The sequence below is a fragment of the Lipophrys pholis genome (genome assembly GCF_963383615.2).
Source record: "Lipophrys pholis genome assembly, chromosome: 3".
In the NCBI taxonomy this organism is placed as follows: domain Eukaryota; kingdom Metazoa; phylum Chordata; class Actinopteri; order Blenniiformes; family Blenniidae; genus Lipophrys; species Lipophrys pholis.
This window is the reverse complement of record NC_137627.1, coordinates 9,915,216-9,941,102: the sequence shown is the minus strand read 5'-3', so window position 1 is coordinate 9,941,102 and position 25,887 is coordinate 9,915,216. Positions and strand designations below refer to the sequence as shown.

The 25,887-nt window shown below is 40.4% G+C and overlaps 1 protein-coding gene across 2 annotated transcripts; it reads left to right on the top strand.

The window, feature by feature from the left end:
- Positions 1-1,452: 1,452 nt before the first annotated feature.
- Positions 1,453-25,637, top strand: LOC308107881 (beta-galactosidase-1-like protein 2). 2 transcript variants are annotated; one of them, XM_080460455.1, is made up of 19 exons: positions 1,453-1,923; positions 2,822-3,004; positions 3,661-3,729; positions 4,197-4,292; positions 5,657-5,765; positions 6,243-6,335; positions 6,461-6,542; positions 7,268-7,332; positions 8,116-8,200; positions 10,806-10,949; positions 11,645-11,725; positions 15,331-15,437; positions 19,559-19,705; positions 20,203-20,274; positions 20,553-20,631; positions 20,770-20,857; positions 22,593-22,707; positions 23,750-23,866; positions 25,141-25,637. In XM_080460455.1, exons 1-19 carry the CDS (start codon positions 1,823-1,825, stop codon positions 25,225-25,227), a joined length of 1,920 nt encoding a protein of 639 aa, XP_080316581.1. In that variant the 5' UTR covers positions 1,453-1,822; the 3' UTR covers positions 25,228-25,637. The 2 variants fall into 2 exon arrangements, with proteins under 2 accessions (XP_080316581.1, XP_080316582.1); XM_080460456.1 differs by lacking the exon at positions 11,645-11,725 and having other exon boundaries at positions 1,473-1,923.
- Positions 25,638-25,887: the final 250 nt, after the last annotated feature.

Genomic DNA, 25,887 nt, shown 5'->3' with positions numbered 1-25,887 from the left:
TCTTAATTAGATTCAGTGTTATGGGTGCCTTTGTAGTCGTTTTTGGTAACTGCTACACGTTGCAGAGTTTTTGTAAGATTTTCTTACACCAACTTTGAACTGCTGCTTACTTTTTTACCCTCTGGACAGACCAGCAGGGTGAGGTACCCATGGGCACCCTCGGCTGCTTTTCACTGTATGTGGTTGTGTATAAGTGACAGTGGTGAGCGTCGGCAAACTGCAGTCTCAATATGTGATTTATTTATTTTCAAACTGTTTGATTTGACTTCAGATATAACAGTTTCAACCTTCTTTATAAGACTGTGCTCCACCTGATGTCCATGTCTTTGTATTTTCACAATTTATACTCAAGAGCATGAATAAGATGAACATAACATTTGATGCAGAGCAAGTACACTTTTCAACTTTTATCAAAACCTCTGCTGTGTTGGAGGTTTCGAAGAGCTTCTTGAAGCTCTCCCATGTTCTTTTTTCATGTTTTCCGGAAAGTTCCAACTTTCAAATCACTCTTGAATGTGTAAAATAACTATATGTATTCCTGTCCTGGAAAAGTGGGGCGGAACTGTGGGACAGACTGATGAAGGCGCTCAGGCAGTGTCCAAAAACCACTTCAAACAGTGGTACAAACTGATAATGTTCACCAGGTGCAGGGTGGATAAAGGCTTGAATATGCAACTATGTGTTTCTTATTCTTACAATTTGTTTAATGCTTGTTTATTTACTGTTTGGTTGCTTATTTACTTTGTTTTGTGGATATTTAAAATTATGAGGATGTAATTGGTTGGGGAAAAATCACAAGATGGAAATAGATGAACTCCAGCTTATCTGCTTGCAGGGTAGAGGCGGCAGCATTCAATATGCATATTATCCTTCCTATTAATTTCCCATGGAGGACTATAAGTGCTGAAAATAAATAAATACGGCATATAAATAAATACACCATCAAATAGTTATTTAAATGTATTATCAATTCATTAAAATATAATTTCATTTAATGAAAAACGTATAGAATTATTTCACTATTTAATTAATTATGTCATGGTCCAGTGTTGCCCTGCTTCATGAGTTTATTTTATGTGTCAAACTCACCGATCAAAGTCAGTGGACGGATCCTTACACCTTGCTGGTTACTACTTATTAAGTCAAGACATTTAATGACACATTTATGTATTTAATTAGTAGTTATTTAATAATGTGTTCATTCATCTATTTTTGTCACTTTTAGTTGATAGTATGCTGTTTTCATTTCCATTGTATTGAATTTTTTTTATTATTATATTCGAAATTAAATGAAACTAAAACAATTTCAACATAATCATAAACTGGTTTTAATTTAGGAACACAATATTTTTTTTATTTTCTTCTTTGCAAAATAATAAAAAATAAATAAATAAATAAAATAGTGAGGCATATCTTTTTCTTCGCGTCCATCCAGAAACGTCATTTTGAGACGGTCCCTTAAAGGGGACGTCGTAGTGACACTTTGACAACTTCTGCACTGCAGCATTTTTCTAGAAACTAATTATCTTAGCAGTGAGCTATTTGTGACTTTACATGAACTTTGACACACTTTTGAAGTAGTTTCCGGAAGTTGCCGTCCACAATTAAAAGCGGCCGTCTGCTTCTTATTATTGCGGGGAAGTTTTATGACACGCTTCTCCTCCTCGGTTCTTACTGCAGACCCCGACGAGCCCGAGGCTGCAGGACCAGAGGCTTCCCGGGGAGCATCGAACCACCCGGAGGATTCATGTTCTCAGTCACTTTTTGAGGGTCGTAAGCTGCAGGTGTGATTTGCTCTGAAGAAGACCCGCTGGTATTGTCAATGGCATGCTCGTCCGTGTTTTTTGGAGTTTCCTTAAAGCAGCGATATTTTCTTCTGTTCTGCGTCGCCGCTGCAGCGATCGTCGCTTATCAGTTTAACAGGTGAGAGACACAGGTCCACGCAGTTGATCTATCTGAGAAGAGCTGGATCTGTGAACGAATACTCCCCCTTCTCTCAACTTGAAGTGTCAGTAATTTGGATCACGGTCAAGCCCCTCCTGCACCTTGCTTGAACTGATTTTCCCCTTTGGTCACGTTTGCTCCCTGTGTCATCTGCTTGTTTGCAAGAGATAAAACCGAGTTCTTCCTGAACTTTGACCTGCTGATCTGTGACTGACACGTCTGCATGGTGTGAGGTGAGATCTCAGCCTGTCAACAACCTGAGATCTCCTTCACTGATCGGGATGAGACTGGGTTCATCATGCTGCCACCCTGCTTAATTCTGTCTGTAAAGTGATGTCCTCCTCACATCGTGAATATCACGTCAAAAACAAAGCAAGGCACCTCTGCTGCTAAAACCCTAACCCTGATGAGATGTGATTTGCACCTTTGCCTTTGGAAAATCTCACTTAAATGATCACCTGCTCAAGGTTTTCAGTCTGAAAATGTGATAGAATATGAAACATGGTATAATTTGATGTCATCGCAATTCTTATAACACCTTAATATATCCTTTTTTTAAAAAACAACAACACATTTGTCAGTGTCACCCTTCTCCCACATACTTTTAATCTTTCACTATTTTGATTTGAAAGGGTCTCAGAGAAACTTGACCCTTGACATTCCGTCATTTAAAATGGTCCCTGGGGTCGAAATCTTGCCCATTGAATTATTTTAACGAATGCTCTCTGAAGGGTCAATCCAGTGGCGTTACCTTCTGTTTTGATTGCACATGAATGCTGTTTTTTAATCCCCTTTCTTCTGGGCCAGATTTTCATGGTCGTGCGTCCAGTCGCAGAAGCCCTCCTTTAATCACATCTGCTGTCTTTCCCTCCCACAGGAGCCGCCCTGCAGTCAAAATGAATCGTGTGGAAGGTCTGAGGGCCGACTCATCTCACTTCACTCTTGAGGGGAAACCCTTCACCCTCCTCGGGGGCTCCATCCATTACTTCCGTGTCCCGAGAGCTTACTGGGAGGACCGGCTGTTGAAGATGAAGGCCTGTGGCCTAAATACTCTTACGACGTAGGCTCACACTTCAAACTTAGAGTTGCTTGAATTGACACCAGTGAGGCAAAAACATTGTTGTGAAGTTCACTGTGTTTGCTGCCAGAAGAGTCTTTACCCATTCAGGCATGGACTCCAACGGACCTCTGGCAGTTTGCTGTAGTATTCTCGCAGTTTAAATCTAGAAGGATGAATGGTGGGGTCAATAATGAACCTTGTCAGGCTGCCACACCGTCCTGGAGATGCTCTCACGCCAGCTATCACAATTTAATCCTCTTCCGATTCCCTCAAATCCTTTCGCTTGGCCATTCCCCCCCCCCCCCCCCCCCCCCCCCGCTTCCAGCACATCAATTTTGAGGAAATTAATGCTTGATGCAGATGCCATGATAAAGAGATAATCGATGTTATTCACTGCATCTGTCAGTGGTTATGTCACGGCTGATCAATACGTGTCAGCCTGATGAAATAAATGGCAACGGAAAGTTTTGCTGGAGGCTTCACAGATCAGCCATCTGAATAAATTCAAGCACAGACATTTAAGTCAGTTGAGTATTTTTGGAGCAAGAGGACGGTCATTTTTTTTTCCAATTTAGAATAATATGTTAAAAAAAAAATGTGTCGATTGGCTGCTGTTAAAAAATAAAAATATAACCACGGAAAACGTTTCATTTCAGGTATGTACCGTGGAACCTGCATGAGCCTGAAAGAGGGGTGTACATCTTCGAGGGTCAGCTGGATTTGGAGTAAGAACCTGACAGATTCTGTTCTTATTGAAATCCGTCGTTGTAATTCTGGTGTAGTCCTGCAGGTGGCACTGCAGCATTGCAGGAGAACTTGGCTTCACTCATGGGGATATTTGACATTGCTGAAAGGTGCAAGTCTACCTTTTAAAAGAAAAAAAAAAAATGTTTTTGAAGAATTGGCCGAGCTCTGTCAATGGCTGTGATTAAATATTGATTATGGTTGCATTGATCCTTCAAAGGTGTCAACGTAATACTGGAGACAGAATGTCATCCCACGGGGTTCTGAGAGCATGGCCTGAAAAATGAATTGACGTATGTTATTGAACTGACGCGTCATTTCTAATTAACACGGTCTTTATTTAGAACGGAGAATGATTAACTGTCTTTTCTTCATATTATCTGGAGTAAACTGCATGAATTGATCCCTGCTGGCAGTGATCTTTAACACTCTGCATCTCTTTTTGTAGAGCTTACCTTCATCTTGCAGCCAGTCTGGGCCTCTGGGTGATTCTGCGTCCGGGGCCGTACATCTGTGCCGAGTGGGATTTAGGCGGCCTCCCCAGGTAAAAAAAATCCCGGCGCCACGGCGAAGTGTCCGATTTCATTTATAGATGCTTTATGCATATGCCTTACAGCTGGAGTTACATTGTTCGGCAGCGGGGGCGAAGAGTAATCCTTTAAATTGGATTGGAAATGGATTTTGTTCAGTTCAGGTAATCTGTTAGTTTTGCAGTGTCTTTGCTGTAGGATACATGCATTAGACTAATCTAGGAAATAATTCATGAGTGTTACGTGAATTATTCAAGTGTTTGGCCAGTTTCACCCGCTGCGTTCTGGTGCTCTGCCTTACAAGGATTTACATACGATACAACAGGACTGTCAAGCAGATCATTCCATGTATAGAGGAGGACATCACAGCGGTGCAGTGGTTAGCAATCTCCAACAAGACGACCCTGTTTTTTTATCTTATTTGGGCCAAATAAATCACAAGCTATACATACTGACAATGTATTTCCTGAGTTTTAATGCCATAAAATATCAGCAAATATAAAAAAAAAACCAAAACCTCCCTGAGCGTGTGTTAGGATATGCATATTATTTTCACAAGCTCACCTTCATCCTATGAAGCTTTGAAACTCATACTCTTTTCTCGCCATGAAACTAAGAAACAGACTCGCGGTTTCATCACTGCTCTGTGGGATACAGTTTGGATCTCAGTGTTGCTTAATGGCCACTCAAACAGTGCGATCCCCAGTGAATAAATTAGAAATAGCAGGTACTGCTCCTGGAAAACCAGATGCTGATGTCTTCATTTTGCTTGCAAAGTCATTCCGTGGGTCAGATTGAACCTTTTTGCAGGCTGGTTTTGGCCATTGGAGCCGCATGTTTTAGCGGCCCTGCTTTGGCTTGTAGGTGTGAGTGTGTGTCTGTTAGTCCCGGGATGGACTGACGACCTGTCCGGGGGTGTATTCCTGCCCTTTGCCCACAGCCAGTTGAGAATTGGCATTCTCTCTTTAACCACATTAATGAAAGAAGCATAAATATATCATATGTTTGTTGGCTCTTGCTACAAAGACCAGCCGAGATTCTAGAAACATATTAGAGAGCACGGCTATGAGACCTGGCAAAAATACATCCCCCTAACGGACAAGGTCATTTCCTACTGTAATCAATATAGATTAAGATAGGTAATCTGGTGATTTGTGAGAAGGGGAAGTCGTTCCCAACCTTGGGGAGTGTGAGGTGGAGGTAACACTTTACTGATACTCATCAAGCCGGCGTCTCGAGGGACACATGAAGCATGATTTCCTTCCCTCCACATTTTGACAGTCGTGCTTAGTTTGGTGTGATACGTTTTGGAACCTGAAGAGAGTGCTCCCAGGAATACATTTTAGACTTTTTTTTTTTTGCTTCAATCTGTTTTCAGCTGGCTGCTGCGGGATGAGAACATGAGACTGAGAACGACCTACTCGGGATTCACCGACGCAGTCGACTCCTTCTTTGATCGACTCATCAAGAAAGTCGTGCCACATCAGGTAGACGTTTTCTTCCTCCGCCGGGGACCCTGAAAATGATCGTTGAAGGGCTTCTGACCTGGAAAAAGTAAACACGTTTTTGTCAGCTCCCCAATAGAGGGAAAAAAAACTATTAAGTGTTACAGCTGATGAGGAATAAATACAATGTCCACCTCAAATGAGAGGAGCTATTCTTATTGGTATTTTCCTTCCTACAGCAATCAATATAACATGTTTTTAAGATCTCTGCTTTGTTTGAGACAAAGCCCGTGGAGGCAGGGAGGGGGACACACAGCAACTCCTGGTGAATCATCTTAGCATTGTTGACAATGGTTGTCATACTTACATGAACTGCTCAGCTTGTTCTTTCAGTGTTTTGCCTGTGCTCCAACTAACAGTACCTTTTATTATATTTTTTTATTTGGTGGTAGAGGTGGTCAAGAGCTTCCTGCCAAACCCTAATGTGTGTCTTCTATTTGTTGGCTAATTAACGGACAGTACTCCAAGGGTGGCCCAATTATAGCGGTACAAGTGGAGAATGAGTATGGCTCCTACGCTCAAGATGAAGACTACATGCCTTTCATCAAAGAGGTAAGAAAGCACGTTTCTATTTTTTTTTTTTGAGCATAGAATTAATTGGGAGCACTTAACGGGGACCGCGCTTCCACAAAGAACCAGTTTTGTTTAGTTGGCTTGATCGTCTCTGTTTCTGCCAGGCGTTGCTGTCGAGGGGCATCACAGAGCTGCTGCTGACCTCGGACAACAAGGAAGGACTGAAGCTCGGAGGAGTGAGAGGAGGTACTGTCAGACTGACAAACAAGCCTGTGTACACACACACACACACACACACACACACACACACACACACACACACACACACACACACACACACACACACACACACACACACACACACACACACACACACACACACACACACACAAGGATGCACATTATACACTATGTTGATGGTGAGTGTTTTATGCAGTATGGTGCCAAGGGCATATCAGTGTCATGCAACTACATTTCACAACCATATTTTCGACACGGAGGATCCACTGCACCAGTAAATTCCCTTTTATCCCATGTACACTGGCTGAGATATGCTGGCGGTGTTGCTCACACATGTGTAACTATTGCTTTAAAACCATGTTTGTTTATTTTACGACTGTTGTTTATTATCTGTAATTGCCGCTACATTAGCATTGTTCCTGCTGCTACAGTGGAGGATCCTCTGGCGCAGTTTATAATGACGATTCCTGAGAGAATTCATAAAGTATATCGGTTTATTACTGTATTTGTGTTTGTTGTTTGTTCATCTTTCTCAGCCATGGCTTGCATTGCATTGTACTGTCAACATTGTGGCTCGCTCATACCAGCAGCTTACAATAGTGTTCTGCTTTTTGCAATCTTTGTGAATTAAAGGGGAATCATGTTCTATAATTTTACAGTTATTGACTTATTTTGATAATTGTTTGACATTTATTATTATATTAATATTTGATTTCTTTCCTTGGCGGAAGCATTGGAAACCATCAACTTTCAAAAACTGAACCAAAAGGATATTGAATATCTGGATGAAATACAAGTGAGTCAGAACTGGGTCCCCATTATTTTTCCTTCAGTGTTTAGTTAATTACCTGCAGATGTTATTCAACTGTACAATGAATAGGTATTTACAGCGTCAAGAAAAATATTTGAACCTTTTGAGAATAGTCTTGTGCATTAATTTTCCATAAATTGGACTAAGAATAAACAGAGGCGATGTGTTTTACACATTCTCAACCAACAATTATAGTATTTGTTGTATTTACTGAACATGTCCATTAAACATTTATTGTGTTGGTGGAAAAATGGCGAATGAATCAGTTTTATTAACTGGTTGAATCTCCTTTGGCAGCAATCAATTCAGCCAAGCTGCTGATCAGAGCTGTACAATGCCCAGGAGAAACCTCGGACCATTTAATTATTGTAAACTGCTTCAGCTCATTCATATTTTTTAATCATTAATTACTTTTTCTTTTAATAGATGTCTCCAATAAAGCACATTCAATGTTGTATTTGTACGTTCTGAGGTGAGGCGCTTGTCATTTGATTATACAGTACTTGTTACCGTCATGTTGCGTTTTGTTATTTACAAGAACACAAAGCAAAGTTCGACTGGAGATACGAGATGCATCTTGAAATGAATGTTTGTATTATACTTTGGAGAACATTTTCAAGGGTACGGCAGTCACTATAGGCATAAAAAAAGAAATGGGCATAAAAAAAGAAAAGGTCATTCAAACACATGCTTTGCTCTGCTGAGTGTGTTTTGCTATCAAAATGTTTACACTGCCAGAAGCATTAAAGCGTTCTTTTCTTCACGTAGCCCCACAAACCTAAGATGGTGATGGAGTTTTGGTCCGGCTGGTTTGACCTTTGGGGCGGCCTTCACCATGTTTACACTGCTGAAGGTGAGGCACTATTATTTTTCTCTGGTAAAATTTCACCAAGGCGTTTTTCTTTCGACAGACATACGCGATCGCTGATATGACCAAATCAGGTATTCAAAATGATGTCGAGGTGAAACTGCTTCTTAATGCCGGTTAATTTCAGGCAGGGATTAGACAGATTTTGTGCCGCGAGCTACTTCAGAGTGGAACATGGACTGTCTTCAGGGTAAGAGATTTGACGCCTTAGGGTAAGAAAGACTGGAGATAAACTTGTTTAGCTGAAAATAAAATATTCTCTGTGCCAGTGGAAAGACGGTGTAAGGAGTAGCACACTGCCATGGCGGGGAGTTGTGAGAGATGCATTAATGGAAGATGGTCTTCAGCCTTCACTCAGGGCACAGCGCCTTAGACTGTATATTCATTTCCTTCTTGTTCTTGGGTTTTTTTGCAGATTATTATTTTTTTTTTATAGATTTCATGTGTGGCAGGTTGTGAGCCAAGTGCCACTTCCTGTGCATAATGGGGAGTTGTTGCACCTTTTACTTCCCATCTGCTGTTGACACACACACACACACACACACACACACACACACACACACACACACACACACACACACACACACACACACACACACACACACACACACACACACACACACACACACACACACTCACACACAAACACACACCCTGGACAAGTCACATGACAGCGGTTTGCTGCAATATTAACAACTTGCTGAAGATGATTAGGTAAAATATATCATTAAAGACGGTCTAACAAAAAACAAAAAAACAACAACATTGTTAGCAGTCTTGGTTATTTATTTGTTGATGTTTAATGTTTACATTGTTTGGCTTTTCTGGACACGCCGCCCCATCGATTGTAAAAACAATTACAATGAAAACCTTCACAGTTCAAATTCTTGTTGTTGCTTGATCTCTTGTATGATGTCGTACAAGCAACCTTTCGCTCTTGAAAAATAGTCATTGTTGAGCAGTTTCAGGCTACTTGATGCAAAATGTGTCGTTGGGAGATTTAAACTCTTGCAGTGTGATTGCACCAAGCTGACTTCGATCCTGGTTTTATTTGCTTCTAAAAACATATTTTCAAAAGTAAAAGCAAGCTCAAAGGGGAGTTCAAAACATTTCTTTTAAATGAACCCATTAAAAAAAAAGAAACTGACTGCAAGGTTAGCTGTAGCCTGTAGCACGACAGTCAGAAAAAGAATCTATTTGAATTCTAAGACGCATGTCATATTAGCATCGTATTTTGAGAAAAGCAGGGTAAAGCGCCTCATTTTTAGACAACTTGATTTAAAAAAAAATAAATAAATAAGTGTAGGAGCTGTGTGAAGGTTACCCTAAGCACAATCTTGAGTGCTGTATAAATATAAATACCGAAAAGAACATTAAGTGTATGTACAGGTGAAGTATGAGTACAGGAAAAGTGGAACAGTGCATCGTCACTCCTGGTTTATTCACAGTATCATAGTTTATTTATTTTATTCGTATTCGTAGTGTTCATTGTGTTCTTCTTGTGGTATATCGCAAACTTTTTTATCAGAATCCGTTTCGACAGGATCACCGTATCACAGCTATGGGCCCTGAACATATTGGGAGTCCAAGGATTTAGTCGTAATACAGCATCCATATAAAGGAGCCATTGGCTAACTCGTAGGTACGTTATCGTTGACGTATGTGCCGTATAACATGGGCCACATGCTGCTGCCACGAGGGTAATATTTTCCGGCTAATGTACAGTTTTGACATGAATGATGGCACCTTTTCACAATTGTAAAGATTAGTGGCTGTCACACACTCCGGTATCACCGTCTCCACTGCTCTTGGGAACATCTTATTTCAGACACGCAGTGCAGAGCCTCAAGCCTCCTTTTTACTCGTCATTCCCAGCAGCCATCCACATCTTAACAAGAAATGTTCTTGAAATGAAAGGAGCAGCCGTCTAGGTTTCTTATGTGTTTTCCTCCTCGGTGGCGAAGGGAAGAGGGAGGGGGGGGGGGGGGGGGGGGGGGGGTGGAGAAAAAAAAGAAAAAAAGAAAAGGCCTTCACCATCTAGACAGTGTCACAGCTATGAAATGAACACTGGAATATTCAGTGGGGATTCATGTCCTTGACAGTTCAGCGCTCTGCAGACTGCTGCACGCCTGGCAGTTGGTCACAGTTTGTGCCACCGCCGCGAAACCAACAGAGTCCGGCTCTGTCACTCACCCTGCCCAATTGTTATTCACCGAGGCTCATGCCCTTGATTCAAATCATTAAACCCAGTCCAATTTCACTGCTAAGGTTCAATTTGAATACTTAATTACTTGCCTTACTCTGTCCACTGCAAAATATAGGTAGCTAATTTGTGCATGGCGGCAGGCCGTTTTTATGGGTGGGAGCGGTGCCCTCTAATGAATTATAGTAGCATGTAATAGGATGTGTGGCTGAGGTTCGTCGGTGTTTCAATTGAAATGGAATTGAGGCCAATAGGATTACTCAAATAGTGGCTCTGGCTTGTTAAAGCCGAAGTCAAATAGATTCTCCGGCTCATGTATCACTCAAAAGAAAGCAACCCGAAAAACACCTGCCATATTACGTGTTTGTCTTCTCTTCGTTTTCACAGACATGTTGCCCGTGGTCACTGCAGTTCTCAATAAGGAAATGGCCATCAACCTCTACATGTTCCATGGAGGGACGAACTTCGGCTTTATGAATGGCGCACTCGCTGTGGGATTACCAGCACCTAAGCCCATGGTAACAAGCTATGGTATGAATGATGAATCTGGTTATCTCTCACACTTGTATATCGTGGTGAACTGAAGTAACTGCCGGAAGGATTCAGTACAAAATACTAGAACAGTCCCAGCCATGTTTGTTTCTCTTTTGCTTTATCATAAACTACAACACTCAACAGTGATGGCGTATCAGTATCGATACTTTCACTGAAAATGTCTTCCTGACTTGAGTCGAAACATCATTCGGATGTTTAACACACTTCTAGATGCTGCAGTCGCTATTTACCCGCGTCTCCCCTTCCGGAAGAGCTAAATTTTGAATATGCAGTGCTCACAAATGCAATTATTACCTCGTGAAATGCATGAGAAATCTAAATTGAACCTGGCACAATGGGTTTTATATCCGCCTCAAGGGTGCTTAACATTGTAATGACCTCGCGCCTCAGAAAAGAGGAGAATTCTGTGCACGACTCCTTCGCGAGGCAAGGCCCACCTCTGACCTTCAGCCGTCTCCATACCTGTGTTTACGCCTCCTAATGCGTTTTACCCCCGCCTTGCCTCAAAAAGACGCCATTTTCTGTCAAGATAAACCAGAATGTGTCTCGGCCCATTGCTGTCTCAAGATGTTTGATAGGGAAGCACAGTGAAAGCATCTGCCACGGTAAGAGGCATCCCTGCCTCTCCCTGGTTCCCGAGTCTGCTGTTCTGATAGCGCATTATCTTTCAGATTACGATGCTCCATTATCCGAGGCTGGGGATTACACCTCCAAGTACCATCTTCTGAGGAATTTATTCAGCCGTTACCACAGTGAGTGTTGTGTGCTGCTGTTGAGACGGGCCTCGCATTTTATTCTGTTTCTCTTTCTTCCCACTTCTGTTCATTGCTCCCACTGAAGTGAATGCTCCTTGTGGAAGCTCTTGTCTTTTGGCTGCAGCAGGATAATGCTGCAAATTACGAGCATGGATCATTGTGTGTGTGTGTGTGTGTGTGTGTGTGTGTGTGTGTGTGTGTGTGTGTGTGTGTGTGTGTGTGTGTGTGTGTGTGTGTGTGTGTGTGTGTGTGTGTGTGTGTGTGTGTGTGTGTGTGTGTGTGTGTGTGTGCGTGTGTGTGTGTGTGTGAGAGGTTTTTTTCGTGCACATAGTTGACATCTACAGTTACTACCTGTTGTGAAAAAAATCACCTGTATTAGTTTTTGAACGTAATTTATAGGACATAAGTTCTATAGTTAGGGCCAAAAGTCTCAAGGGTTTCGTGGCCTGGACTCTTTGTTTTTGTTTTTTTTTGGGGAGTTTTTTGTGGCACCTTTTGGATTGAATCCAGCTCAACAAAGTAATCATTCACCCAGTGCTGCGTCATTTGAAGACAGTTTGAAAGGCTGCCTCTGTGTGATTCATCCTTGTGTTTTGTAGTCTGCTGAACAATGAGCAGTGGCCTGGATAGAGTGAGTCTGAGAATGCTTTGTGTTCTTCTCCACAACCACAAACACATGACCCAATTCTTTAATTAGATCAGCTTGATATTTTATTATTGCTTGGTTGTCAAGCCATGTACATTGTGTCAGTTGCTCTTTGCCCCTTGGGCTTGTTTTTTTTTTTTTTTTTTCCCCGCATATGTTTTGCATGAATTCAGGCTCATCCGTCAGACGTTGATTATTAAAGTCTCTGAAAATAGACTGTGATGCATATGCTTTGGGGTTTTGTTATTATTCCTCAGCTGTCAGAAATTTCAAGGGTGCAATATATGAAATTCGTAAAAAAGGGCTACTTGTTCAGTTTCTCTGTTCAGTATCTGTGTACAAGCAATACAAGAGCATACTATTAATATTCTCTGTTTGTCTTTAGGCTTTTTTAGGCTGGAATGATTCTTTCTTCGCCCCTAATTTCTAACCACATATTTACGAATATCTTCACATATGAATGCAGTGGAATCGGTTTCGTTGTGATACAGATTTATTTGCCAATAGCAGATTTCCGGTGGTAAGCTCCATCAGTTTCAAATGGTGGTTTTAACCTTCACTTCTCATCAAACGCAGAATTGATTTAGACGTTGGCAGAGAGATATGGGGGACACTACTTTTTAGAAAAAGACACAAAACCCCAAGTATAATATTTATGAATTGGGCCATGAATAAATTAAAGTTCTGTTTGAATAATGTTTAATGAACAGGGTAAACCAAATTGGCAATGCAGCACACCATCTTCATTGTTGGAGACGTTACTAAGGCCATACGACGCAAAACATGGTGGAGGCGCCATCATATTGTGGGGCTGCATTTCTGAGGCATCATATGTATCCCAAAAATAATGAAATATTAATTTTGCTTAGATGTTTCACTTGAAATCGATCGAAATGTAACTTTTCAAATCAATTTTTAAAAGCATACAAATCGTTTGACAGATAACTTTCTGCCACAGTGAACAATAATGTCTCAAGTCATCCCAGAAATTGTGTTTAAAGCAGGACAACTTTGATCATTGTGAGAGCTTTAAAAAAAATTCCATTCTTACGAACAGATGGCCAAGTTCTGACGAAGAATATCTACCATAGGAGCAAATTCTGCCGATTAATTCAATGAGACTGATCATATTTCTCTAATTTCAATCAATGTGCATTTGATGGTTTAAACCTCAAAAAACACTTTAGTTTTGAGTCATTTCAAGTGAGAATTGGTTCCAATGCACCTAAAACGTACCATCATCCTATTGTGACCTGTCTAATAATTCATACGCTTTTAGGAAATTTACTTGTAGGTCCAAAGTATTGGGACGGGGCTGACTGTGTCCCACAAGCTGCTAATGTCTTTTCGAGGCAGGTCGGATACCCAGTGGGTTTTGCAACGAAAAATGAAGTTATATTTCAAGCACAGATATTTGATTTGTATTTATTTATTCTTGGTTTCTGAATATACTTGGCATTTCAGTAAACGTTGTGATCATACAAAGTGTATTCATTTGCACTTGTTTGTGAGGATGATTTGATACCTCTTGATTTGCACTTAATAACTAAGTGTGCCAGTAAATGAGCAGCAATGTTTTCAACAACTAATAGTCTGTGAACGAAGAAAAAATAAATAAATAGATAAATAAATATATATATATATATATATATATATATATATATATATATATATATATATATATATATATATATATATATATATATATATATATATATATATATATATATATATATATGTATATGTATGTATGTATATATATATTTATATATATATATGTATATAAATATCAAAGCTCAAAAACTGCCTCGTTATCTTCAAATAAGGTGTGAAATAGGCAAATAAAATAAACCAAGGGTGAAAAGTCTGTTCCATCTTGCTCGGTTACATAAAATCCATGATGTAGCAGAAGCCAGTGGATTATAAGAACTTGAGAAAACTATTCAGAAGAAATATTTTGACCATCGTGCTCAACAAAGCCTCCCTTAAGTGACCTTGCTGTTACCACTTGGTGTGAAAGAAATGCTGCCGAGGGACTGCTGGTGCTTCCGCATGCTTTAACACCTTTAAAAGCAGTTTGAGGCCAGAGGAAACGCTGTTAATCGTTGTCAAGCAAGTGTTTTGTAAACTGAAGCACACAGGCTGGACAGTGCAGTGGAGGGAGAATGGCCACGGACAGCTTCCACTGGACGCCTAAATTGACTTTTATTGAATCTTTCTTGAAAATGCGAAATCGTTTATTACCATAAGAAAGGAATAAACTAGTCAGAATTAGCCTGCCATGCTTTTTTTTTAGGTTCCACACCTATTTGTGTATTTTTAATGACGTATTTGTTAAAACCAATATGTAGTCGTTTGTGACGCCAGTACACAGGAGTGATTTTGTAGATGGCTTTCAAGATAATCTACAGAGATTAACACTAGCGTTGTATCACTGCAAGAATGTTTGAACCCGTTGGACTACTTGGTGGGATTTGCATGTTCTCCCTGGGTCTTTGTGGGTTTTCTACGCATATTTTATCATTTTTAATGATGTGATTACTGTTATTTGCCTGTAGGTGTGCCTGTTGGCTTTCGATTTACTGGCAACTGTCAAACGTAGCGGGGGAAATCTCCGTTTTTGTAAAAACCCTTGTAAACGTGGCCTGAGTATATGAGATGAATTGATGAGAGCTGCCCTGCTTCTCTTTTTGTTCTGTAATTTGATAAAAAAGGTTTTATTTATGGCAAAGTTTCTAGAAATATCTCTAGTTCCATGTTAGAATTTAATTAGCATCTACTTCAAATATATGTATTCAGATTGTATCAATACATATGCTTTATGCATAAATTTGATGCATTATTACATAATAGTCTCATGTGCATGTGCAGGATGAAAACAAACTGAAATGTACACTCAATTTCTTTCTTTCTTTCTTTCTTTTTTTTTTTTTTTTAATTTCTTTTATTTTTGAAGCTCAGCCTCTGCCTGATCTGCCCTCTCTCCGGGAAAGGCGCGCGTATCAGCCTGTTGTCATCCAGCAGCAGCTCTCTCTGTGGGACACTCTGCATTTCACTGACAAGGTACGCTTCAGCCGCACACAGAGTTCCACGATTGGAGGCAAAAAATAATAAACAGTACCATCATCTCATAAAATAATATTCTCCCGCAATGCCTAACCAGGTTATTTACAGGCAACTGGGGGAAGAAAAAAAACAAAAAACCCGCTGTAGGTAATTCAAGTAAGTCAGGAAAAAAATGTGCTTTTAGCAAAGCAGTGGTGTGTTTTTGTACTGAATGTTTTCCTGCATCCTTCCATTTGAGTTGTCCAAGGCTGTTGTATTGTCAGATGTATTTATAGTTGCTGCACGTCCTGCAAATGCTCCTCATTGCTGCACATTAATGGTCTAATTTGTGAAACTTTTCAAGGTTTTATTTGCAGTCTTAATCCCAATAAAACATCAATTTGTATTGTATGCATCTAAAACACCTTTTACAGAATTGTATAATCTTACCTCTGGTTGGCTGACCCATCTTTGATTGACTAATGTTCGAGCCATATGCTTCTATGTTCCATATTAGTTTGCTCAGTGTTTGGGTGGAGGATGGTTTTTGGTAATGGACAGATGTATTGTAAATTTATCAGCAAAGAATGGAACTCTTAATTATTAATGCTCTCTTCTGCTTAATTCCTTTCACCATAGGGAGAGACACAATATATTTCCCCTGCAAAGTAATTAAACTAACTAAACTAACCAGACATATACTTTATTAATCCTCAAGGGAATTTCTTTATTTTTTCCACATTGATCCATCCTATTACGGATGCGGATGTGGAGGTGCAGCTACATTACAACGCTCCGGGGAGCTGATGGGGGGGGGGGGGGGGGGGGGGGGGGGGTCAAGGGTCTTGCTCAAGGACCCAAAGTGGTGACTTTTCAGCTGTGGGATTCGAACCTGCAAACTCCAGATCCTAAGTTTACTTCTATAGCCTCCAGGCCACCACTGCCCTCAAAAGAGCCGCTTCACCAGCAGACCGGCCAAAGCACATCTAAAAAATGTATATCAATATTAAGTTTAAAAAAAAATAAAAAAGTGTTACCTCTCCCACATCCAGAGGGAAACTTACATTAATAAATTAAACTCCCACACATCACATTCCTCGGCACAAGTTTTATTCAAACCCGGAGTTATACAGTTGTGTTTGGATAATATTTTTTTAATATTTGTTGCTCTTAGATCTGATGTGGTGTGTTTCAATGTGAACTTAAGCATTTAGTATCATGAAAATGTTCATACATTTATCAAGAGAGTCAAGCCCATTGTTCAATGACAGTGATGGAACAGATTAACACTTCATTGATCCTTGGGGATTCTATTTCTCAGTAATTAACACATAGTTTCCACATACTCGGGGCAGTGGGCTGCTGCGTCGCTCTGGGAGCCATAGTGGTAACCAGCAGTGGGATTTGAACCTGCAAACCTACAAAAACAAGCTCGCACTTCTCATTAACGTCTTTGCCAGGGGTGTCAAACATAAGGCCCACAGGCCTAAACCGGTCCATAAGAGGTTAAAATCTGACCCTCAAAACCACCAAGCAAATCCTAAAAATGTCATGGAAACTATTGATTTTTAAACCTAATTTATTTATTTTTTGATAGAAGCAGACACAACACAACGCTCGGACTCGAGCTGAGATATTGGTGACGTAGCCATGAAAGACGGTTTGCTCGCAATGAGTTAGGCGGCATTAACTTTCAAAGTCTTGCTGTCAGGGTGAGTTTAGAAAAACATGCATAATGCAACACCTATAAAATAAGTTTATTGGACATTTCACTGTATTTTGCACCAGGGGGGTTATCATTACAATGGTATGCTTTAAATTTAAAATGTAAAAGTTATAATGTCTGTATTCGACCTGTCCGGGCCACTCGAAGAGAAAAACTTTGTTGTATGTGGCTCCGGAAGTAAAATGTGCTCTAGACTGTCACGTATTGCAGTAGTTCGCTCTGCCTACATTAGCCGTTTTATGAGATTTGTCTTCAAGATGAAAAGAAAAATTGATTTAATGATTAATTCTTCACGTGATAGCTGAAAAGACTGCTTTATTGCCTCACCATCTGTGCTGAGTTGATGTTAATAAAACAAAATAACTTGGCTTATGTTCCTGGAATTTAGAATAATTTTCTTTTCTTTTTTTTTTTTGAAAGAAGACATTAAAAATAGATATAACAAAAAAAAAAAAGCAGTCTTAATTGAAGGTCTGATTGGCCACAGCTTGCCTCTGTAGTTCAACAGAAAAAATCCGAGTGGGGAAATGAATGAGTAACATTGCGCTTTTAATGGCAAAGCACTTCTGAGCGAGACATTTCCTCCCTAACTACCCCAGTGGCCTGTGCAGGGACCAGCAGTAATCAGCTGTGTGCAGCTTTATGACTGTAAAGCAGATTGTTGTGGAAATAAAGTCTGCCTGCAACAGGAGAAGCTCCCCTTGCCAAGAGGAAAAAAAAAACTGAAAAAAAAAAAAGCACTTGGTTCAACAACTTGTTTGGATGTTGTTGTCATGAATTCTCGCTTCCGTGTCCACCGCTTCTTTTTGAACACAGTGTTCCTCGGTTGGCATTTGTATTCCGAACCAGACGCAGCACGTCTGGCAGTTGCTTACAACATTAATTATTCACTCCCCATTGCAATAATTTGCCTCCCTCTGAGACGACAATTACTTTGCCCCTGACTAGCCACACACCCTCATTTACGCTCTCTCCGCAGTGGCGTCAGAGACCGAGTGGGCTGTCTGACTTTGATATTGTATCTGTGTTCAGAGGTATGTGCTTAATTGTGTCATAGCAGTGAGTGTTTATTGCCTTGTGAAAGGCGCATAATGCACCTCCTAAGGGTACGCGAGAGAGCGTTGCTCAATAAAAGAGTTGCTCTGAACGGCCGACAGGAAAGCATCATTAGGTTTGATAAATCATCACTGTGGATCGAGTCATTCTGAAAATGGGAGAATCGCAAGAATCAATTTGCCCGGATAGCACTTTTTTAATTAAATACAGAGAACTTTATGGAACAAATTTTCAAAACATTGCCTAAAATGGGACTTTTCAGCTGCACATGGAAGAGTCCGGCGTGCAGGATTCGCTTCCTCCCATTAGCAGACGTGGCAGACGGCGTTAAAATTGTGTTTTCATCAGCGTGCAATCGGATGAAACAAACAATTGTTGCCGCAACGGAGAGAATATCCTCTTTTGTCTTAGTGCAATCTGTTCAGTTTGTCCTCTAAAGTTTCATCAGCCGTTTTTTTTTTTTGGTTTTGTTTTGTTTTGTTTTTAATATCATGTAAATGAAGGCGAGCTCAATTTGCTTGTCGTCAGCCAAAGTGTCAAGCTGGTATTGTTCGGAATGCGGGGACTTTATTTGTACAACAAACATTTAGTACCATCATGGACAGTAACTGCAAAGACAACTTTTCAAATGGTGTCAATCAAGGCTGTCAAAATATCACATTTTCACGACACAATTGACAAGAGCAAAAAAACAAAAAAACAATAACAAGACACTAATGCATCAAACAATCTGTCAAATTCAGCTTATTAAGACTCTATTGTGTGTTTTGGGGTATTTTGAGATATTTCGACGCCTCCTCCCTTTGTTGGTGTCTTAGTGCTTCCACTCGCTCTTTATCCTGAGGTAGCAGATGGTGCTAACTTGGCACAATGAATTTTAATCTATGGAATACAGTAGCTTTAGACAGCAACAAGCTGTCACGTTTGCACCCTTGTCTGACAATAAATCCTAATCACGAATGTTTCAAATAACCTCGGCAGTACTGTAGCTGCGTTAAAGTCCAATATGTTCGTGAAAGGTTGAGATTTAAGGCTTCAAATTAAGCTGCACAACAAGTGCTGGGAACAATGTTTAAAATACTAATAGAATGTAAGTTTGTGGCAAATTTTGACAGTTTTCCTTGTTTCTTTGTATGACGAGTCACCCAAGTTAAAATTCACAGAGAAAGCAATTGGGATGAACTTCACTATTGAAGTAAAACTCAATGGTCAAAAGCTCAGAGCTGCATTCAGGACACAGCATTATTTTTTTGCGGGGGGGGTGGGTGGCGATATTGAGTTGCCGAAGAAGCGAATAGGACAAATTGTGCATTTTAAACACGGAAGTATTAATAGATTTTGCCTTTTTTTTTAATAGCCCTTGAAGTCGGAGAAGCCGGTGAACATGGAGAATCTGCCTGCCAACAACAACAACGGGCAGTCGTACGGCTACGCGCTCTACCAAACCGCCATCGCCAGCGGCGGCGTCCTCAACTCAAAGAACAACGTCAGGGACAGAGCGCTGGTGAGGACCGGGAAGCACAGACGCGGACACGGCGCAAACCACAAACAACACTTTACAAACTTGTATTTGTGAGAACATTTGCGGCCGCAAAAGCTGCAGCGGACTTGTGAAGAATCTCACCCCGGATTGTTGTACTTGTGAAGTGCCGCTAACGAACTGATACTGTGACCGGGCCCCGTCCGGAGACTGTAGTGAAAGAGTGAATGCAGTGCAGGACAAACTTACTTAATATAACAATATTCATGCTATCTACGGAGTAGTGTTTTTAGTTCCTCTGTGCTGCCACATTATATGGTAAAGTATATCTCTTACCTGTATCGTGTTTCTTCAAAGACACTTGGTAAGGCGATTAAACTACCAACCTTGGAACGTTGAGGTGGCACACACTATTAAATGAGCCCCATTTAAATATTCTAACCAACAGTTTATTGAATTCTGATGTTTCTTTTTCCATGCCACCCTCGAAAGCTTTTTTTTTTGGTTTCTTTCCTTTCCAGGTTTTCGTGGACAAACATTTTGTCGGTGTTCTGGACTACCAGACGCGAGAACTTGCAGTACCGGATGGGAAGGTAACCCGTGGGCGTGTGTGTCGTTTCAGATCCAGTCTGCTCTTTCAAAAAGAGGAAGATGAGAATTTTTAACAGCAGGCTGTGGTGAATGTTTGTGGTAGGAAGAGCTCCGTCTTAATCCAACTGCAGATTTTATAATGACAGATAACCAATTCACGTCATGAATTATTAGAAAAGGTGTTTCTTTGCCTTCGTTGCGGTTCAAGATCTTTTTCTGTCGAGGAAGTCCGTCGCTTTTGGATGGCGTTGCTAAAGTTTCATGTATTTTCTTACTCAAGGGAAAGAGAACTCTGAGTTTACTGGTGGAGAACTGTGGAAGGGTGAATTATGGGAAAACCCTGGACGATCAGCGCAAAGGTACAGCTCGTAGACGCTGCAGTGATCACACGTTTCTCCGAAGACTGTTCCTTTTTAAAAAAAACTCTCAAAGAAACTACATAACCTGTCTGCTAGAGTTCAGAAGGAAGCTGAAAGTAGCTTTGGCCCACCTTTCAGGTCTTGTTGGAGACATCGAGTTTAACAAGCGGCTCCTACGAGACTTCATTATTCACAGTCTGGATATGAAGCCGGGCTTTGTAAACAGGTTTGTGTCGCTCAATTATTATCCAGCTTCCTCTCTGTGTTTGTGATTCTCCTGTCATTACTGCAGCCCGCCCCTGATTCACCGTGGCTGATTATCGTGCAGCTTAACACGAGCACGACGGGAACACGAAAGGCACAGCTCAGAAACCAAAGCACACCCCTTCTGATTCAGTGTCAAACATGTTAAATTACCAGCATTAAAAGTAGTTCATAAGTAGGTCATAATATGTTCCCATCTGCAAAGGGGTCAAATAGCCAGAGGGTGCAGAAACCGCTCGTCTGCTATTGATCGCCTCAACAAACAAGGAGTTACTGAGTGATACACTTAATGCATTAAAAAAAAAAAATAAAAAGTCATTTAACAACTTACTGTCAAAGACAGATCATGCTTATGATTGTCAAATGACAAATAATCTGGTGATTCACTTGTGGAAAAAAACAAACATGAAGCATTGCTGTATCGATGCAGCTTGGCAATAAATCCTGTGATTTTAAATGGGGCTACATTTGCTGGGAACATGCATTTGTGGGATGAGCAGCAGAGCTGAGAGACCCGTGAAAATGTTCCCGGTCAAACCAAACGGCCCATTCTGCTGTTGACTCCTTTTGGCTAGATTGGTGAATTATAGGCATATTAGCGCCTGGAGTCTTTTCTTTGACCTCCTCTGTTGCCAGGCAGGTGCATAAGTGTCATCTGAGCAAGAGTTGGTAGGTAAATAGAAAAATCTGATTTGTATTACCATTTTCAGAGGTGTACACACACACACACACACACACACACACACACACACACACACACACACACACACACACACACACACACACACACACACACACACACACACACACACACACACACACACACACACACACACACACACACACACACACACACACACACACACACAAACACACACACACACACACACACACACACAGACTCAGTTAAGCTGCTCAACCCACAAATGAACAATCTATTTATTTAAATGTGGCACCATTGGAGATGGAAATAAACAGTCTCTTCAAAAATACAAGATGCTTTGTCACAAACTCACAAGCATAAGAGTGTAATGAAAGAATGCAATCACTCATTCTAAGAAATTGAGCCTCTGACACATTCTGTTTCTCTTGAACTTCAAATCAACCACGCATTATGAGGTTCTTTGCATAATCTGGTGCGCTCCACGCATGAATTATTTATAATTATACTGCAAAATGTCAATGTCCCCCAATATATTGCTGTCGATATTAACATAAATGTTCTTACATTTAACCTAAACCCGTAAATCATTTACCCAAAGATATGGAACGTCTTGGTCACTTCACCACTGAGATTAGTTTCTTCGGCGAATATCTCCGCCAAAGCTGTGCTTCCGGCCATTCAGGGGTCTGTCCTCAAACGGTAGCAAGTTGCTGCACCGTGCTGAAAATGTCGAGCCCCGAAGCCTTGTCTGAGTTTTAATCTCGCATCATGGCAACCTTTTGAATTTACTCGAAGGCAAAATATACCTGATGGCGTTAGCAGAGCTGAACGATTCTCCTGTCACCAGTGAACAAACTTTAACTTGACACTTACTGTTAATAAAAAAAAAAAAATGTATGCAGGATATGATATGCTGGTACAAACAGGCCCTCATGAAAGTCAAAACTGATGTTTTTTCCCTTTTGGATCAAATTGGCCAAAAAAAAAAAAAAAAACTACCTCAATACAGCAGATTTTTTCTTTCTCTCCACAGACTTGAGAAATCAGGCCGCTGGGTGTCAATGCGGCAGCAATCCTCCTTCCCAGGGTTTTTCCAGGGCAGGTTGTATGTAAACAGCTTTCCAAAGGACACCTTCATCAAACTCCCCGTGAGTGGGACAGATGACGCAGCTTTCAGTGCGGACCGCCTCATTTATTAAACTGGAACTGGAACATGACAACGCAACAACACTTCTATTCTGGAGGTCGTTTGGACGGGTGTCTTCAAATTGTTTTGCTTAACTTCTTTGTTAAAATCAGATTTTATGGATCTGCTGAGACACGACCGACAAGTTCGATCTCTTCCAAACAATAGAAGCTGAGAAATTACATTATGAGGGCTGAGGTTGTCTGTACAAATGCGTATTGTGTTTGTCACTACTGCACCTCGGCCGTAGGCCTATCTGCACTTTAATACCTTATTTTCAAACTAAACACCATGAGGATTTTCTCTACAACCGCTATGAACATTAAACATCACATTAAACATCACATTATCGGCTGGTGCGTTTCGGTGAATTTGTTACAACAGGACTGATATAAGCTGAACAAACGCTCGTCACCACAGACTTTGATTGTCTGTTCTGAATTTTCACATCAGAATTACTAATTCAGGACAGATGTAATTCATCAGGTTTGTACTTCACTCTGAATTGCTTTATATATATATATATATTTATATTATTTGGAATCATTCCTCTATTATTAAGAAGGACATGATGATGATGATGATGATTAACTTTTGTTTCCATCATCAGTGTCATGATTGGTAATTTAAATATTATTTAATAAACATCTGAAATGGGCCCTTCAGGCAAAGCTCTTTGAGCAGTTTTATTATAATTCTTTACTTATAATTCATTGGATAAATTTACACAGTAATAAAGTAGAATCAGAGGATTTGTTCAAAGGCTCTTTAAAAAAAAAAAAAAATATATATATAAAGATTCGTTTTCTTTTATGCAATTATGCTAAATACTGTTATTAGTAGGATAAGTCGAGTGCTTGTTGACCAGGGGAAGGAGAAGTTAAGTGCTATCATCAGCACCAACCCAGCATTCGCCAGGCCAAAATTACAAATGTGATCTTGCTTGTAGACATAAATAATTTTCATTTCATTTTTTTTCCCTTATTGGCATTTTGTGTTCACAGAGCTGGAGCAAAGGCGTCGTGTTCATAAACGGCAAGAATCTGGGACGCTATTGGACCATCGGCCCTCAGCAGACTCTCTACGTCCCCGGCCCCTGGCTTCACAGGGGGGACAACCAGGTAGTATTGTGTGGTTACCATTTAAGAGACTGGGATGGATCGTTGCTGACAGGGAAGTACAATAGTGTGGAAAAGACTAAAACAAAAAATCGGTACTGAAAGTACTCTTTGTGATTCTGGTACAAAGCAAAAAGCAACATTAGTCATATCTTTATCCGATCCTTAAAACTATAATTGTCACCATAGTTTAATAGTTTTTGTTGCAATGTTTATTTGTAGCTTGTAAAGCAGGTGTGATGGTTTTGGACTTTTAAGGGCATTTTTTTTTTTTATTACTATTATTTGTATTCGCAGTGTAACAGTTAGGCCTAAACTCAGTTTGACTTTGGATCTGCATATATTTAAACTGTGTAGAACGGATGTCTTAGTCAAGGTAAAACTATTTATGATAAAAGATTTTTACCTTTTCCACAACAGGTTAAAGTGGACTTAATGGAAAACTAAATGTAACTGCATATCTTCAACAAAAATACAGATTTTCCAGGACTTTTTAGCTGAAAGCATTCTATGTTCATTCAAAAGACTTTTTAATCCATCCCATCCATTTTCATACAGTTTAGGGCCGTGGGGCACTGGAACAGCTCATGAAGGGCAAAGACAGGTGTTATTGGGTCATTTGAAACGGCTGTAAGTTATACAGCTGCTTGTACAATGTTTCTCAACTTGGAATGCTTCTAAGTTTCATCAAATAACTTCAGATTTGGTTAAGTTTGCAGAAAATCCAGACTTCTAAATGAATTTATATCACTGAAGCTAACAGACTCTAATTATCCATTTACAATAAAGTTCAGAAAACCTGGAAATATCCAAATTTGTTTAAACTTTATTAGAAAGTCATCTTCTAACTTTAGTCCATCTATTTTCTATTGATCTGTAGGTGTTTAACTTCACATGGTCATGAGTTTATGGGTCTCAAAATCATTCGAAGCTCATCCATTTATAATGTTTCAGACTGTACAGCCTGATCCTTGGTATTCTTAGTTAGATTTAGACAGCCTGTGCACATTTTATGTTTTGTATATTACCTACCTTTCACATCCACAAAGACGTTTAAAAACAAAACATTAAAATAATCTAAAACGTATCAGAGCTCTTCATAAATCTATTGCATAGGCCCTAAGCTGGATCCAGTATATTTCTGAGTATCGTCTCCTTGCCTTTTCTTACTTTCTTTCTCTGCGAGAGGGCATATATTGATACCAGCGCTCAGCCGCCTACTCGCCAGCATCCTTCCACGACCCCGGCTGAGCTGGTATGTTTTGCCCGTGTCACAGGTCATCGTGTTTGAAGAGCAGGAAACGGATGGCAAGATCCAGTTCGCCAGCAGCCCTGACTACGGCATGCCTGTGGACGTCCAGTGAGAATGTGAGGTGGGAGAGCGCAGGGCACGCTCGGGAGAGGAGAGTGATGGGAGAGTGGTGTGAGTCGACACAGGGGAGACCCGCTGGGAGCAGCATCCAAACAGGTGGCGCCGCCGCCGCCCTGCAGCACTCAAAAGAGACACATGTCAGTGAGGATGATATCAGCAGTGCAGCTGAGTTTAAACTCCTCTCAGCAGCTTTTTTTTTTTTTTTTTTTTTTTTTTTCACAACTGACCATGTTTATAACATCTTATTGAATCCTTTCGCATGATGCTTATCTGGACACACTAGAAGCTTTTCCTCTATTATATTATTCAGTTTCTTCCTCTAAAAAGACATAATTCATATGCTTACATGGTGACTGTGTATAAAAGGGCAAATAAAGCCAGTGTAAGTAACCAAGGCCAAGGAAGCTTGTGTACTTGCTTTATTTATTCTGAACACTGGTTGCTTTTCAAATTTACCTTCTGGTGATATGCTGCGAGCCTCTGCAGAGGAAAAAAAAATAAGATCAGAAACTGTTTGAAGATCTGTTTTCATGTGTGTTTTTTTTTTTTTAAACTCATCTACTGCATTGGGTGTCTGGATGTCATCACCATTTTTCTCTTTGAAGATTGATACCACAGTGAAGGTGTGCTGTCAAGTTTGAGGATAAGCATT

Excerpts from the sequence above, each read along its gene's own strand:
- LOC308107881 (XM_080460455.1), top strand. The coding sequence starts at position 1,823 with ATGGCATGCTCGTCCGTGTTTTTTGGAGTTTCCTTAAAGCAGCGATAT. Across the intron at positions 3,005-3,660 it reads GGCCTAAATACTCTTACGAC|GTATGTACCGTGGAACCTGC; the intron begins GTAGGCTCACAC and ends GTTTCATTTCAG. Across the intron at positions 6,336-6,460 it reads ACATGCCTTTCATCAAAGAG|GCGTTGCTGTCGAGGGGCAT; the intron begins GTAAGAAAGCAC and ends TGTTTCTGCCAG.